This window comes from Entelurus aequoreus, linkage group LG02 (assembly GCF_033978785.1).
Source record: "Entelurus aequoreus isolate RoL-2023_Sb linkage group LG02, RoL_Eaeq_v1.1, whole genome shotgun sequence".
Lineage (NCBI taxonomy): Eukaryota > Metazoa > Chordata > Actinopteri > Syngnathiformes > Syngnathidae > Entelurus > Entelurus aequoreus.
The window spans coordinates 43168165-43185872 of record NC_084732.1 but is presented as its reverse complement, the minus strand read 5'-3'; the positions used below and the strand labels follow the sequence as shown (position 1 = coordinate 43185872).

Below are 17708 nucleotides of genomic sequence, written 5' to 3'. Positions count from 1 at the left end.
GAAGGGCTCCAGGGTTGGCCTGATAGAATTATTTCAGAAGGTCGGGGTCAGCAAGGTAGGAAGCAGGGACCCAAGACCTATCCTCCGGTCCATAACCCTCCCAATCTACCAAATAAACTAACCCCCTCCCCTGCCTACGGACCCCGAGGATTTCCTTAACTGTCCAAACAGGATCACCATTGTCCAAAATTCTAGGAGGGGGAGGGATGGGGTCAGGGGATGAGAGTGGAGAACTAGAAACAGGCTTTATCTGGGAAACATGGACTACTGGGTGACGTTTAACTGAAGGTGGCAAAGATAATCTGACTGCAACAGGGTTGATGATAGCCTCAATAGTGAAGGGACCTACAAAGCGGGGTGCGAGTTCACGTGATGGTACCTGTAGATGAAGGTCCTTGGTACGTAGTAGTACTTGTTGGCCTGGAGAGTAAACGGGGGCTGGAATGCGTCTCCGGTTGGCACTGTTGCACATTCTTTCGGAAGATCTAAGCAGAGAAGCACGGGCTGCTTTCCAGACCTGGTGACACTTCTTGATATGCTTGCGAGAGGAAGACACAGACGCTTCAATCTCCTGTTGGGGAAACATAGGGGGATGGTAACCAAGGGAACACTCAAATGGCGATAACCCAGTAGCTGAACTCTTCATGGAGTTATATGCAAATTCGACCCATGGCAGGAACTTGCTCCATGAGGATGGTTGGCAAGTGGAAATGCAGCGCAACATGGTCTCCACACTCTGGTTAGCCCTCTCTGCCTGACCATTACTCTGCGGATGATAACCAGAAGTGAGGCTGACCGTGGCCCCAATTCCCTTGCAGAAGGCCTGCCACACCCTGGATGTGAACTGGGGGCCACGGTCCGAGACAATATCCACCGGGATGCCATGTTGTTTAACAATGTGGGTGGTAAGAAGGTCAGCAGTTTCAGATGAAGATGGAAGTTTGGGAAGGGGAACAAAATGTGCAGCTTTGGAAAATCGGTCAATAAAGGTGAGTATGGCGGTATTACCTTGGGACGGAGGAAAACCAGTGATGAAATCCATAGAAATGTGAGACCATGGGCGACTGGGGACGGGGAGAGGACACAGCAGTCCTGCCGGCGGGCTGTGGGATGGTTTATTTCTAGCACAAGTACTGCATGCGGCGATAAACTCACGGGTATCCTTAGCCATGGATGGCCACCAGAACCGCCGGCGGATAAAGGAAAGAGTGCGTTAGAATCCCGGATGACAGGAAAAGACACTGGAATGCCCCCACTCCAAAACTTGAGGACGTAGTTCGCGATGGACGAATAGTCTGTTGGGAGGTCTGCCTCCTGGTCCTGGTCTCTCACTCAATGAGTCTTGGACAAGACCCTCCACTTTCCAAGTGACCATGCCGATAATCCTGGAGGAAGGAAGAATGGTTTCTTCTGGAGTACTCTCAGTGGTTTCTTCCGAGAACTGGCGAGAGAGTGCATCAGCTTTGGTGTTACAGGATCCTGGTCTGAAAGAGAGAACATAATTGAAGCGACCAAAAAATTGAGACCAACGGGCCTGCCGATCATTTAGTCTTTTGGCTGATCGGACATGAAGAAGGTTTCGGTGATCAGTGAGAACTTGAAATTGATGTTTAGCCCCTTCCAACCAATGTCTCCACTCCTTTAATGCCTCGTAGACAGCAAGTAACTCCCGGTTACCAGCATCATAATTACGCTCAGCAGAGGATAAACGTCTAGAAAAAAATGCACAAGGATGGATCTTGCTGTCCAGTTTGGAGCGTTGCGAAAGAACTGCCCCAACTCCGGAATCAGATGCATCAACTTCAACAATGAAGGGGCAGTCTTGATCCGGATACACCAGGATGGGTGCAGAGACGAAGCTCCTCTTCAGGCACCAGAATGCCATACCTGCTTCACGGTTCCACTGAAAAGGTCTGTTGGTTGATGTAAGTGCATGAAGGGGTGCGGCCAACTTACTGAAATCCTTGATAAATCTTCTGTAAAATCCAGCAAATCCCAGAAAACTACGTAATTCGGTACGAGAAGAGGGTTGAGGCCATTCCACCACCGCCGTCACTTTCTTTGGATCAGCCTTGATGTGTCCCTTCTCAATGACAAAGCCGAGAAAATCAACTGACGAGGAATGAAACTCACATTTTTCAGCCTTGACAAATAGGCGGTTCTCCAGTAATCGTTGAAGGACGAGACGGACGTGGTGCTGGTGTTCCTGAGGGTCTTTGGAAAAAATTAGTATGTCATCCAGGTAGACTACAACAAATCGATCAATCATATCCCTAAGAATGTCATTAACAAGGGCCTGAAAAACAGCAGGAGCATTGGTCAGTCCAAAAGGCATAACCCTATATTCAAAATGACCCAGGTGAGTATTAAATGCTGTCTTACACTCATCTCCCTCCCTGATGCGGACCAGATGATACGCATTGCGAAGATCTAACTTGGAGAAGATGGTGGCAGGGGTGAGAGGTTCAAGATGAACGACAAGATGGCGCCAGCATGGCGACAAGATGGCGCCAGCTTGTTCGGCGAGTCGTCTGTCTCGAAGCCTCTGTTTTTTGTTTGCTGTAGCCTCATTTTTATGCACTTACTGGGATGTCTCTGCTCTACTGTGCTATGATCGCCAAGCACTGTTTAATATCCAAGCTCAAAACTTTAGCGAGACATGGGTACCCAGATTCGACTCGGGAAATTGGACAAACCCCCCTCGCGTGCTGTCAGGTATCCCCGCTTACCTGCGTCGTGCGCCGGCGGCTCCTTCACGAAGAAGGCGCTCCAAGAGGCGGGGGAGGAGGGGAGGTATTTTGGTGAAACTCAGGATCCTGCTGTCATCCTCTCGCACGTTCGATCATCGCCTCCTTCCTGGTGGACGCTGCCGGCGTACCTCCGATGTCCGGCGCACAGCGCGCTGGATCCAACCTGTCGCCTCTACCCTGGGCGACCTTCTGGCGCCGGCGACCGCTGCTGCCTCCGGCCTTTCTCCGCTGCTTCTCCTCCCGGTTAACCCGGCGGCATCTCCGGGCCGCACTCCTCCTGGCTTGGTCTCACGGTGCTCTCCGGCCCGTGGGTTTGGGCGTGGTTTGGACCGCTCCGCCCTACGCATGCTGAAGCGTGCTGTATCACCTGCTAGCGAAGAGTTTAATCTTCGGATGGCCCTGTTAAATGTCCGGTCCTTGGCGAGCAAAACGTTCTGGCTCAATGACTTCTTTACCACCCGAGAGTTGGATTTTATGTTCCTCACAGAGACCTGGCTGACTGTTGGAGACAATGTGGCGTTCTCCGAATTGCTTCCACCTGACTGTGATTTCCTCAACTCCCCCAGGACTACAGGCAGGTGCGGAGGAGGTTTAGCCTCTGTTTACAAATCTTCGTTCACTTGTCGGCAGATTCCACACGTTACCTATGCTAGTTTTGAACTACAACTCTTTGAATTAATTCTGTCTCCCCCTGTTCTGTGCGCAGTGGTATATCGTCCACCTAAATTCAACAAAGACTTTTTACATCACTTTGCTGATTTTCTATCGGGGATTTTGGTGAATTACGACCAAATTGTAATTTGCAGCGATTTTAATGATAATGTTTGCTGCCAATCAAAACCTCTGGCCCGAGATTTTCTGAATCTCCTTGATTCATTTGACCTCAAGCAATCTGTCATTGGCCCGACACACGAAAAGGGACATACTTTAGATCTCGTGGTATCCTATGGTTTATCTGTTTCTGTAAATGAAATATGTTCTATGTCTCTCTCCGACCATTCACCAATTTTGTTTACAACGGTAATCCTGTGCTCTGGCAATAATTCCAGCTATGTCCCCAAGCGCCGCTCACGCATGATCAACCCTTCAACTGCTGCTATGTTTTCAGTTGCCTTCAATAGACATTCAATCTGTGTACTGGGTGTAAACTGTGATTTTACTGCTGACGAGATTTTTTCCATGTTTACCTCGGCTTGCACTGATATTTTGGACTCTGTTGCGCCCCTTAGATCCAAACGTAGCAAAGCTTTTCTAACACCATGGCTAAATAACCCTACGCGCGCTCTCAGACGCGCTTGCAGGCGCGCGGAGCGAAAGTGGGTGAAGGATAGGCTTCATGTCTCCCTCCAAATCCTGCGGGACTCCGTGTCTGAATACCAGCGAGCCGTAAAAGCATCGAAAACAAAGTATATTTCTACCTTGATCTCCAGTAACAGTCATAAACCCCAAGTTCTTTTTAAAGTTTTAAATTCTCTCATCAACCCCCGTGATGTGTCACCTGTTGTCCCCTCACCTGTCCTCTGTGAAAGTTTCTTAAACTTCTTCATTGACAAAATCTCTGCACTCAGACCATCTGACACCTCCGCTCCTCCTCTCCCTCCCCCTCCCCCGCTTCCCCAGCTTGCTGTTTTCGAGCAGTTTGAGCCTATTTCCCTCTCCTCCCTCTCGGACGCAGTCAAACACCTGCGGCCCACATATTGCCCATCAGATAGCCTTCCCTCTCGCCTTCTCAAAGAAGTCCTTGATTCAGTTGGCCCTACTATTTTATGGTTGATTAACATCTGCCTCTCCTCCGGATATGTCCCGGCTGCTTTTAAGCATGCTGTGGTGCAGCCTTTAATTAAAAAGAAAAATCTTGACACGTCTGTTCTTTCTAACTTTAGGCCTATCTCTCAGTTACCCTTTCTGTCCAAAATCCTTGAGAGAGTAGTGTATGTCCAGTTACAATCTTTTCTAGCTGCAAATAACATCCACGAGAAATTCCAATCTGGTTTCAAAACATCTCACAGCACTGAAACGGCACTCCTGAGGGTGCAAAATGATCTGCTTCTGGCCGCTGACTCTGGTAGTCCTGTGATCCTGATGCTTCTGGACCTCACAGCTGCCTTTGACACAGTGGATCACAGGATTCTACTGTCACGACTGAAGCAGTACGTGGGCATCTCAGGTGTAGCCCTAAGCTGGTTTCAGTCCTACCTAACTGACCGGAGTTTCTCTGTGCAGCTTGGAGACTTTCTCTCCTCGGTGGCCCCCCTTACCTGTGGTGTTCCTCAGGGGTCAATCCTGGGTCCCATACTCTTCCTACTGTACATTCTACCTTTAGGTGAAATCCTGGTCAAGCACAATGTCCCATTCCATTGTTATGCCGATGATGTTCAGATCTATTTACCTCTTAAGGCCACAGGACAGGTCGCACTTCAACCACTGCTTGACTGTCTGACTGACATTAAAGCATGGATGAGTGCTAACTTCCTCAACCTTAATGAGAGCAAGACCGAGATAATCATCTTCGGCGATACATCTCCAGTCTCGTTTGTCAGTGCTCTAGGTCCTCTGGGTGTAAACATCCGGTCCTCTGTGAGAAATCTCGGTGTGATCTTTGATAGTGCCTTCAAATTCACCAAACAGGTCAGCTCAGTGGTTAGTACCAGCTTTTACCATCTCAGAACCCTAGCAAAGACCAAGGCCTATCTCTCCCAGAGCGACCTGGAGACTGCTATCCACGCCTTCATCACACACCGGCTAGACAACAATAACTCACTGTACGCTGGCATTGATCAGGCATCACTCCGCCGTTTACAGCTTGTGCAAAACGCGGCTGCCCGTTTCCTCACCAGTACCAAAAAACGCGAGCACATCACCCCAGTGCTGGCCTCACTCCACTGGCTCCCTGTCCGTCACCGCATTGATTTTAAATTACTTTTAATTGTTTTTAAATCCCTAAATGGTCTGGCCCCACAATACTTGACCGAGCTGCTGCATCACCATACCTCGTCTAGAGCCTTGAGGTCAGCTGACCAAATGCTTTTGGCGGTCCCCAGATCCAGGCTAAAGACCAGAGGGGACAGAGCCTTTTCCGTTGCCGCCCCTAAGCTCTGGAACAGCCTTCCCCTCCACATTAGGTCAGCCCGGAGCCTGGGGGTCTTCAAAACTCTCCTTAAGACCAAACCTCTTCTCGCTGGCCTTTGACCGGAGCTGAGTCCGCCCACTAGGCCACCATTTCTAGTCCCCCCCCCCCTCCCACCCCTTCGCTTTAGTTGTATTTTTCAATTTGTCGCACTTTTATTATTATTATTTTTTATTCTGCAAATTTTTTAAACTTTTTATTCGACCCCTTTTACCTTATTGCATTTGCACTATCTTGTTTAGCACACTCATTGTTTATGTTCTTTGTTTGTTTGTTTTTTTTTTTGTTTTTTTTTTTTTGCTCCATGCTTTTTTAACCTGTAAAGCACTTTGGTTCAATCTAAAAAGTTGTTGAAAATGTGCTATATAAATAAACTTGACTTGACTTGACTTGACTTGAAATGATGAATTAAGCAGAGGTAGAGGATACTTGTTCTTGATGGTGATACCGTTGCAAGGACGAAGTGACCCATCCTTCTTGCTCACAAAGAAAAATCCAGCGGCGACAGGTGATTTGGATGGTCTGATGATTCCAGAAGCAAGAGACTCAGAGATGTAATCCTTCATAGCTTGTTTTTCAGGGAGGGACACATTATACAATCGACTGCTAGGGAGGGCTGCATTAGGGATGAGGTCGATAGTGCAGTCGTAAGGTCTGTGAGGTGGCAGAGTCAGGGCTTGTTCCTTACTGAAAACGGCGGCTAAGTCGTGGTAAACTTTAGGGACTCGGGAGAGGTCCACCGGTGGTGACGCTGGCCTTGGGCTTTCGGAATAAACTACTGCAGATTTGAGACAATGAGCATGGCAGTGATTACTCCAAGCCAGAATTTTGCCAGTAGACCAGGAGATGTGGGGATCATGTTGAACTAGCCAAGATCGGCCTAGGACGAGGGGGGCTACTGGAGCGTCCAAAACCCAAAAGCTGATGGTCTCTGTGTGGTTGCCAGAAAGAGTAAGGGACAATGGTTTAGTACGATATTTGATAGGGCCCAAAGGGTGACCATCTAGAGCCTGGGCAGAGACAAAAACTTCTAAAGGTACTAATGGAATAAACTTTTCTTTGGTGTACCTTAAGTCCATGAAACTTTCATCGGCTCCGGAGTCCAGGTAAGCGTCCATAAATAATGTCCTAGCTTCCCAGGTCAAGCTAGCGGGGAACAAAATACTGGGGTTCCTCCTGGAGGGAGTCATGGGGATTGTAGTTTGGCTCACCAGGATCCCCTTGACTGGTGAGCCCGATCTTTTGGCCGAAGAGTGCAGTCACGTATCAGATGATCTGCCCGACCACAATAAAGACAGAGTCGGAGTTGGAACCTCCGTTCTCGTTCCTCAAAGGGTAGTTGAGACCTGCCAATCTGCATGGGTTCTTGAGGTGCGGTAAGAATCGGTCTTATGGTGACAGGACTTCGGGTGAAGGGACGGTTAGTAGACCCAAAGACTCTAGCAGAAGCAGTGTTGCCAAAACTGATCTCCCTCTCCGCCTCACGTTCCAAAAGTCTTTGGTCAAATAGAAGGGCTAATTCAATGAGGTCTTGACAATTAGCAGGTCTGTCTCGCAACAAACCGTCCTTAATAGACTCATTGAGTCCTCTACGATAAGCGCTTTGCAGTGCATTGTCGTCCCATCCACTCTCTGCCGCCAGGGTTCTAAACTCCAAGGTATAAGAAGCCACTGATCGGGGACCCTGTCGCATGGAATGTAGTTTAGAAGCGGCGTCTCCGCCATTAGCAGGATGGTCAAATACAGCCAAATATTATTTGCGAAAAGCCGCAAAATTGGTGTTTATTCCAGAATCTTTACTGAGAGCAGAAGTGGCCCATTTCAGCGCTGGCCCGGATAGTAGGGAAAATATAAAGGCAATTTTAGCACCGTCATTAGCATAACGTGAAGGTTGGTGTGGAAACATGAACTCACATTGAACCAAGAAGCCACGACAGTCTTCAAAATTTCCCTCAAAATTTTTAGGGCTAGCTATCTTAGGTTCCCGGAGGGGTGTAGCTCCCCCGGTGGCGAGTGTGTTGGGTGGGCTAATGACAGGTGTGGGGGGTGTCACCTGACCAGTGCTGAGGTTGTCGATTTTGGACAACAGGCTGGCGAAAGCAACGTCCAATTTGTCCTCCAGGGTGGAAAAACGGATCTGGTGTTGTTGGATGGCAGACTGGAGTGAGGACAAGTCTGCACTGGGGGAAGTCCTAGCCAGAGGTCCATGCGAAGACTTAGGAGTGCCGTCTGGTTCCATTGTGGTCGGAACGTACTGTTATGTCGAACTGGGGAAGGAGACGGCACGACAACAGGATATCAAGCTCAATATGTTTTATTTCGTGCTTGATGAGTGAATGGAGTGTGTATGCTACTATATGTGTTTGCATGAGAAACTATGTGAATGAATTTCACCATATAAATACCGTAAGGGGTGTTGAGGTGCGTGTGGAATGAAAAGCATCCAAGTCCAAAGGGAATGATCCAAAAGGGTGTCCAAGGTCCAAACGGGGTCGTTGCAGGAGGGCGAAATCCAGAAGTCCAAATCAGGGTCAAGGATCGGGGAGAGCAAGCAGAGTCCAGGAGGGAAATGGCAGCGGAGGGATACAGCGAGGCTGGGACACGGGTACTGTGGGAAGGAACGAAAGACAACACTGGGATCAGGAAATGAGGCACAAGGAAAAAGGCAAAAGAGCGAGAGCTGGAGGGAAGTCAGATACGTGAGGCTTACTGCGAGCAGAGCGACGTTCCGACGACGAGGAGTCAGCGTCGGGGCTCTTTATACTGTCGTCCAGGTGCGTTGTTAGTAGATTGTCTCCAGCTGCGGCGGAGTGTGGGCGCGGTCTGCGTGATGAGCGCGGGGGTGTGTCTGGTGCTCACAGCGGAGCCTCTGAGCGCTCCAGTAGCAGAGGGAAGCAAGGAGCGCGCGTGTGCCATAACAGTATGTCAATAAAAATGGCGTAGAAGTAAGATGATCATCTGTGATGCTGTTTGTGGCGTATTCAGTTGAGAAGGACCCTTGGAACTGGTGACCTGTGGGGTATAAACCCTGATGATGGAATATGGAGTATGTGTCTCACTGAAATTGGGTGTGATAGGATAATCTGGCATCCTACTACTTAGAGCAAGGGTGCCCAAACTTTTTGCCTCTAAATACCAAAATAAAAATGTGCCAATGGGCCACGGGCCAAACATAGCTATGTTTAAGCCTACAGTAGCCCCATGACTGAAGAGTTTATCCCCATACCGCCATATATAATGTAGCTGAGATCATATGCGCCAATCTATATTTCTGCCAGTGGGTGCTCGGACAGGCGGTAAATCTGACGCTACCTTTCTGAGGCTATGTCTACACTAAGCTGGATAATAATTATTTAGCCTAAGCCCCGTTTCCGCCACACTAAACTATTGTTTAAGGGTCCCCTCCTCTGACAATTTTTTACACAGGTAAGTGCGCCGTCTATTTCTTGAATCTCCGGCTCTTAGCTTTGTATGGAATCATTGATCGTGTACAAACTGAGTTCGGAGAAGAAGTGATGCCAGAAAGACTGTGCCCCACACAGGAAGTGACGTCAGAAAGAACGTGCCACAGTCAGCTTCATAATAAAGCGGTTTCGTAACTCGGAGGTAACCACTGGAAATATGAAGGCGAGTCATCCAAAAATGACCATGTTTCTCCTTCTGCCTGTACAGACGCTTGTGGAAATCACACATAAATACCTTAAAAGAAAGCGATTGCAGCTATTTCGGATACAACCCTCCTCAGACGGTAAGAGAACTGTCCAGGTCAGCTGTGACTATACTTACCGAAAAACTTTGTACATTTGTCGAAGGAGAGTCAATGAGAATGCGGGCTCCCATGGATGTGATAAAAAAAAGGTAGCGTGTGCTTTGTATTACCTGGCCAATGAGGGAAGACTACGGAAAACAGCGAATGCTTTTGGACTGGCAAAGCAGACTGTATCAGTTATTGTCCGCCATGTATGTCGCAGACTCAACGTCTAAGTCCAGAGTATATAAAGTCACCAAATACAAATGGACTATGAAGGTGAAGGCAAAAGAGTGAGGAGTGTCCTGACCAGATATCTAAATCCCGAGATTGATTGTTGTAAAATATTCTTTATTGTGTACTTTCAAATGTTTATTAAAGATTTGATTAATTTATAATGTCTCAGGTGTGATTCACTACAATAGGGCCCCACAGCTCACTGGATTCCAGTTAATTGAAATACCACAACACTGGATATTGTTCATCCATCCATCCATCCATTTTCTACCGCTTGTCCCTTTTGGGGTCGCGGGGGGCGCTGGAGCCTATCTCAGCTACAATCGGGTGGAAGGCGGGGTACACCCTGGACAAGTCGCCACCTGGATATTGTTCAGATAAGTTAAATATAAGAACTTGCACACAAAGCAACACTGGAGGTGACTATGAAGTGCATATTTTCCGCGCATGCATATTAGGTTGCGTTGCGCCGGCTGACGGAGGGGGGGAGGGGGTCTTAAACGAACATTGTGTATGTGGACAAGGATAAGGTTATGTGGGATTTACCCTGGATAACCTTAGTGTAGAAGGGGCCTGAGCATGCGCGGTTTTTGCTTGGTGGTGAGAAAGAATTTGCCATCAATCCCACATAGGTGCTCTGCATTGTCCCGTGGGTGCTTCGGGGCCCGAGCACCCACTGGATCGGCACCTATGGTGGAGATCATCCATACTTAGCCTTCCATAAATGTCTTCAATTATTGTTTGAGCTTGAAAAACGTCAGTCTGAAATTTGGGAGAGTACCCTTTTGGCCAACAAAAGGACTGAATGTGCCCAAAATTCTCATTTTGGGCCCACCTCTCTTTAAACTGCTTAGAGGTTCCTGACAAATGGTGTCTGAATTGGGATCGGTGGTACATGGGTAGTATGATGGAAATATAAAATACCTTCAACAGAGCCTGCCTCAAGCTGTCATTCTTCCATGTGATTCAGACTGGCAGAAGGTGATGGATGACAAAACGAGAAAAAAATATATATATTTCTGATATTCAGAGGCATAGTTATTTAATGGAAAAATCAGATCTATACCTACTGTACCTAATAAAGTGGTCTCTATGTTGATATCATAATAAAACTCCTTGTGACCCTCCAGCCCACAAATGAATCTATATGTTTGGGCTTATCGAATTTCATCTACATAAATGGATAATACTGCGATGAGGTGGCGACTTGTCCAGGGTGTACCCCGCCTTCCGCCCGATTGTAGCTGAGATAGGCTCCAGCGCCCCCCGCGACCTCGAAGGGAATAAGCGGTAGAAAATGGATGGATGGATAAATGAATAATATTTCATCATGGACCTCAAACAAGTGTGGGTCTGAGTATATGCTGACAAAGTAGCTTATAGAGTTATTTCATGCAGATGTAGCCTAAAGTAAGAACCTTCTATAACAGCAGTTCGATGCAGGACTGCAGTTTCAGCACCAACTATGAGCTGAACCTCAATATTTGTATACCTGATGCATAATTTACTACACAACTATTTTTAAATCATCAGCATCAAAGTTTACACACTGCCAACAATGTTTAGATGTTGCATTGCAATGCAGCATGGAGGGGCATTGTGTGAGGTGCCCATACAACGGGCTTCCCCGGATTGGCCTTCACACAATGCATCCACTATTGTACGCAAATTTGTCTCTCATCAGTACACTTTCTGCATGGCTGACCTATGCTTGAAAAGAGGCCCTCTCCTCTGCAACTTGAGAGTTTATAGAACTGTCATGATATGTCAGGACAATGATCACAGTGTGTTACCACATGTGAGTTTAACCCGAAAAAAAATTTTGGGTAAGGCCAGGGGCATGAAGGATGACCATTAACAGGTTACGGATCCAGAATGATCAAAGAAGCACACAAAGCATTATTGAGATGCAATATAACGGGTTCTTACCTGGGCTGGGAGCCCCTCCCTGCGCCTCCATGCGGCTCAGCCGAGAGAATCCTGCTGTTCACCACACCAGCATCCAAGGAAGGGAGAGGCAAGTGTGTGTGTGTGTGTGTGTGTGTGTGTGTGTGTGTGTGTGTGTGTGTGTGTGTGTGTGTGTGTGTGTGTGTGTGTGTGTGTGTGTGTGTGTGTGTGTGTGTGTGTGTGTGTGTGTGTGTGTGTGTGTGTGTGTGCAAGGAAGAGCAAGATCTCAGCTCCCTAAAGACAGATTTCCCAAACAGGTGATGTCGCTCACTTGGTCCACCTGCCAGGCTCGTCCATCAGAGCCTCACACAGTGGATCCGCCAAAGAGGGACAAAAGGGGGTTCTGGGAACAGCCACATCACAGCAAATTCCTAAGCTCCTGGGTTTAGGAAGCGCAGCATTGTGAGGCTTTGCTTGACATGTAGAGAATCCACTGAGATCCAGAGCCAGAGAGAGAAAGAGAGAGAAAGGGAGGGTGTAGCTTGGCTCTCTGCCCAGACAGAGAGAGGGAAGCATGGGGCATCGGGGAGGGCTCTATACTGGAGGGTGGCTATATATGTATGACTATGTGTCTGGAAAGGAAAGATGATTTCTGGTAGGTAGTGTAAAAATGTGGGGATAGAAATGTCACAGCAAATGATGATGAGTCAGGTTCACGCCCTTGATATTACCATCTGTCATTTGATGTATTACCCCAAAACCACACCTTCACTGTAAAACATTGATGCTCTCTTGGCCAACATAGGAAGAGGTTGCCCTCTTGTGGTGTAAATGTGGCCCTGCGTGCAGTCATGTAAAAAGATACCGAAAATTAAAAGTTGGCTATTTTTGCATAATCTTACGTGAAAACAATATGACACAATAGTTTTTTTTATCTGAATTTTTAATGCATTCTCCTTAGCACAGGACAGTACCATCTATTACTAACTGAATAATTGATTATTGATTATATTTGCTACTGTTTTGATAAGAGGAACAGGACATCTTTTTTAAATACAATAGAAAAAATAATTTTATTCTACACTTAATTCAACATTGGAAATTGAAAAATACACTGAAAACTGTTAAATTTGAACTTTTCTTTTTGCAAATTTCATGACACATTTTTCCAGTCATATTATTAATGATATGAAGCAGTTTTGTTTTTCTTGGTTGTACATCTGCACCTTCATTATTGTATATGACAAAGTAGTAGTCGGCTAATCCAAGTCATCATGTCCACCACAAAGGTCTATAGAAATAAGTATCTCAGAAACTATATAGTTTTACGAAAACCACCTCAAACACTTGATTACAAACTAAAAATAAATTAATACCAAAAACACTCAGATTTCTACCTTTATGAACAATAACAAAGTAATTGGACAAACCCCAACAAATCATATATCACTCAACATCTCAAGATGTCCTCTTGAGAAGCACAGTGCATGGCTGCCCACTGCTCTTTAATAGAAGATGGGTCAAATGCAGAGAGTACATTTCATGTATACACTATATTGCCAAAAGTATTTGGTCACCCATCCAAATGATCAGAATCAGGTGTCCTAATAACTTGGCCCGGCAACAGGTGTATAAAATCAAGGACTTAGGCATGGAGACAGTTTCAACAAACATTTGTGAAAGAATGGGCCGCTCTCAGGAGCTCAGTGATTTCCAGCGTGGAACTGTCATAGGATGCCAGCTGTGCAACAAATCCAGTCGTGAAATGTCCTCGCTCTTAAATATTCCAAAGTCAACTGTCGGCTTTATTACAAGAAAATGGAAGAGTTTGAAAACAACAGCAACTCAGCCACAAAGTGGTAGGCCTTGTAAACTGACAGAGAGGGGTCAGCGGATGCTGAAGCGCATAGTGCAAAGACTTTCTGCACAGTCAGTTGCTACAGTGATCCAAACTTCATGTGACCTTCCATATAGCCCACGTACAGTACGCAGAGAGCTTCATGGAATGGGTTTCCATGGCCAAGCAGCTGCATCCAAGCCATACATCACCAAGTCCAATGCAAAGCGTCAGAAGCAGTGGTGTAAAGCACGTCACCACTGGACTCTAGAGCAGTAGAGACGTGTTCTCCGGAGTGATGAATCACGCTTCTCCATCTGGCAATCTGATGGACGAGTCTTGCCAGGAGAACGGTACGTTTCGGACTGCATTGTCCCGAGTGTGAAAATTGGTGGAGGAGGAATTATGGTATGGGGTTGTTTTTCAGGAGTTGGGCTTGGCCCCTTAGTTCGAAAGGAACTTTGAATGCTCCAGGATACCAAATCATTTTGGACAATTCCATGCTCCCAACCTTGTGGGAACAGTTTAGAGCGGGCCCCTTCCTCTTCCAACATGACTGTGCACCAGTGCACAAAGTAAGGTCCATAAAGACATGGATGACAGAGTCTGTTGTGGATGAACTTGACTGGCCTGCACAGAGTCCTGACCTGAACCTGATAGAACATTTTTGGGATGAATTAGAACAGAGACTGAGAGCCAGGCCTTCTCGACCAACATCTGTGTGTGACCTCACCAATGCGCTTTTGGAAGTATGGTCGAAAATTCCAATAAACACACTCCGCAACCTTGTGGACAGCCTTCCCAGAAGAGTTGAAGCTGTAATAGCTGCAAAAGGTGGGCCGACATCATATTGAACCCCATGGGTTAGGAATGGGATGGCACTTCAAGTTCATATGTGAGTCAAGGCAGGTGGCCAAATACTTTTGGCAATGTAGTGTTTAGTTGCACAACTGCTTGTGTAGAGGCAGGGATTTGTTTCTCCCTTGTCACCTTGGATAGTGGGTGTGGCTACGTGTGTGGGCGGAGTGTGTGTGGGGCTGATTGCTGAATATATAACACCTGCACTTCTCTGTGAATTGTTTGGCTTGTATGGAGAGAGTGTGAACCTGGGTGCCGTTACTTCTGTTGACCGTAAAGAGAACGCAAAAGGACAGCAAAAGGATCACAAAGGGACCACAAACCATCTGAATGTAATGTATTGTATTTTTACTCAAAGGGAAAATCAATCACCCTCAAAACAGCAGTAATGACTTCATGTTGCATCTTTGGACCCAGCGTGTCAGACAAGAGCCCTGCTTTCCACTCTCAGTGACTCAATACTTTCTGATAGTCACACTACATTGTCAACAGAAAAGGCTACAGATCTGACACTGACCTTCTGATATTTCACTGGAATCGTGCACTTTGGACCACTCAACCCCTCAAGCAACTGAATGAAACGAAGGAGCGTAGCACAACCCATGCGAAACTCAATTCATTCATACTGTGAAGTATACATGCCTGGACACAGTTGATGCTGAATACTGCTGCACATTGGATAGCTGTGGCTGTCATTTTGATGTCATTATTGCTCGGGATTGAATTAACCTGTGGAAAAGTTGATCGCTTATTTGTGCACATTAAAGGAGTGATGTTGGATGTGGAAGTTTGATGCATTTATTGCTGATGGTCAAGCCTGAAATAAAGTGTGGATTTGGAAGCAACAGTGTATTCATGTATGGAGTCATATTTGTGCCAAAACAAAGCAGCAAAGTTGGATGTAGATTCATGATGCAAATGTGGATTGTGACATATGCTCTCTGAACTTTTGTGGTGCACATATTGCTGGATGTCAAGATGAGTGGATCAAAAGTTGGTTCATAAGTGAATGGATCAAAAGCTGGTTCAAATGCAAATGAAATTGATTTCAATGAAACTGTGAAAAGAAAAATCATTCTCACTGAAAAGGCCTTGGTGTGCAAAATGGAGAAGCTTCAAAAAGAACGCCAAGCAAAAGTGAAAAAAATGAAATGTATCATCATTGTTTTAAAGAAGCTCGTGGAGAATGATGAAAATGTTTCACAGGTGAAAACTCAACTGGACATTTTGATGCAATTACATAAGGAAACAACTTCCCTGCATGAGTCATTGGTGGAAATAGTACCTGAGGTGGAAAAGGATAAACAAAAAGTGTGGTTTGCAAGCATCAATAAATACAACCAAGGATTTATTGAGGATATGACACAGTGGCTTTCTGAAACTAAGAGACCAGTCTCAGGATATGCACCAAATGACAATGTGGAGGAGAAGGCCACATGTGAAGTAGTGCATGATGACATTCAGCCAGAGGACAGCATCTCAAATGTTGGAAGCAACAATCATGGATCAAAAACTGGGACTTCAAGATGACTGTCTTGTTTCTGTGCCCTCTGAGTCTGAGGCTGTTGCTCTCTGTCACAATCTTCAAGCCATTTGTGCCAGAGGTGGCTTTCAGCTAAAGAAGTGGATAAGTAACAGTCGAAACGTGTTGGCTGCAATTCCTGAAGAGCAGAGAGCAGTGGATGTACAGGAGATGGATCTGGATCATGACACACTTCCTGTTGAGAGAGTTCTGGGAGTGCAGTGGTGTGTGCAATCGGATGCATTCAAGTTCAGGATTTCAATCCAATATCGACCTTTGACCCGTAGAGGGATCTTATCTGTGGTCAGTTCCATTTACAATCCACTTGGAGTGCTTGCGCCAGTGGTGCTGAAGGCCAAACTAATCCTGCAGGATCTGTGTAGGAGAGGCTTTGGGTGGGATGATCTTGTAGCTGAACCCATTTCACAGGAGTGGACAAATTGGATGAAGGAGCTCCATCTACTGGAGGATTTCAAGGTCAGAAGATGTTTCAAGCCTGTGGACTTTGGCACTGTAGCTTCTGCCCAATTGCATCATTTTTCAGATGCAAGTGAGGTGGGTTATGGAACAGCTACCTACCTACTGTTGCGCAATGCCAATGGAAACCTGTGCAGCACCCTTGTCATGGGAAAGTCTAGGGTGGTTCCCTTAAAACCAATTACCATTCCCAGGCTGGAGCTAACAGCAGCGGTAGTTGCATCACGTATGGACACATTGTGGAGAAGGGAGCTGCAGATGCCATTGCTTGACTCTGTCTTTTGGACTGATAGCACCTCAGTGCTAAAGTACATCAAGAATGAGACCACCAGATTTAGAACATTTGTGGCTAACAGGGTCTCGGAGATCCTTAAAGTGTCTCATGCAGCTCAGTGGAGATATGTGAACACCTTGTCCAATCCAGCAGATATTGCTTCCAGGGGACTTGGAGTGAAGTCGTTCCTCAAGGATGAACCATGGATGTGTGGCCCACAATTTCTGCTACTGTCAGAGGAGCAGTGGCCTACAAACCCAGAGAGCTCGGAAGAACCATCAGAGCAAGATGATCCTGAGGTCACAAGGAGCATTGCTGCTAATGCTATTTCAGCCGAAGAAGAAGTTGACTCGGTGTCTCAATTGATTGACCGTACTTCATCTTGGACCCGTCTGAAGAGAGTGATGGGTTGGGTCTTAAGATACAAAATTAGACTCTTGAGTCTCTGGCAGAAGAGGAAGGAGGTCAAGGCGCTGCTGTCAAACTCAAAGACATGTGAGAGGGAGCAAAAGGATGTTCTGAGCAAGGAGCTGTAGAGTGTCAAGGACTCTTTCCATGTTTTTCTCAGTGTGGAGGAGTTGAGAGAGGCAAAGTTGAAGATAATTGGATCTTGCCAAAGGAAAAGATTCCCAGAGGAGTTTTCCAGCCTCCTAAAGAATCAGACTGTGAAACAAACAAGCCACATATACAAACTTCACCCAGTACTTGATAGCGGCATCTTGAGAGTCGGTGGGAGGTTCAGTAGGGCAGCAATGCCTGAAGAATCAAAGCATCCGGTCATATTGGCTAAAGACCTACACATTTCTGACCTCATTCTAAGATATGTACACACCGAAGTCGGCCACGGTGGAAGAACCCATATGTTGGCAAGGCTTTGCCAGAAGTACTGGATTATTGGAGCCAGTGTAGCTATACGAAGAATCTTGGCCAAGTGTGTTGTCTGCCGACGGGTTCTGGCAGTGCCAGCCAGCCAACAGATGGCAGATTTGCC

General features: G+C 46.6%; 1 protein-coding gene across 2 annotated transcripts in view; it reads right to left on the bottom strand.

The window, feature by feature from the left end:
• Positions 1-12254, bottom strand: part of dbndd1 (dysbindin domain containing 1) — a 60252-nt gene extending 47998 nt beyond the window's left edge. Inside the window, exons 1-4 of one of the 2 annotated variants that reach the window (XM_062027293.1) lie at positions 8588-8649; positions 8283-8485; positions 7931-8144; positions 380-571 (exon numbers count right to left, since the gene is read on the bottom strand). In XM_062027293.1, coding sequence (XP_061883277.1) covers positions 380-571; positions 7931-8116 — 378 coding nt within the window. In that variant the 5' untranslated portion in view covers positions 8117-8144; positions 8283-8485; positions 8588-8649. Of the gene's footprint in view, positions 1-379; positions 572-7930; positions 8145-8282; positions 8486-8587; positions 8650-11791 lie in introns of those variants that run through there. The other variant, XM_062027284.1, reaches the window with a different exon arrangement.
• Between the last annotated feature and the right edge of the window lie 5454 nt (positions 12255-17708).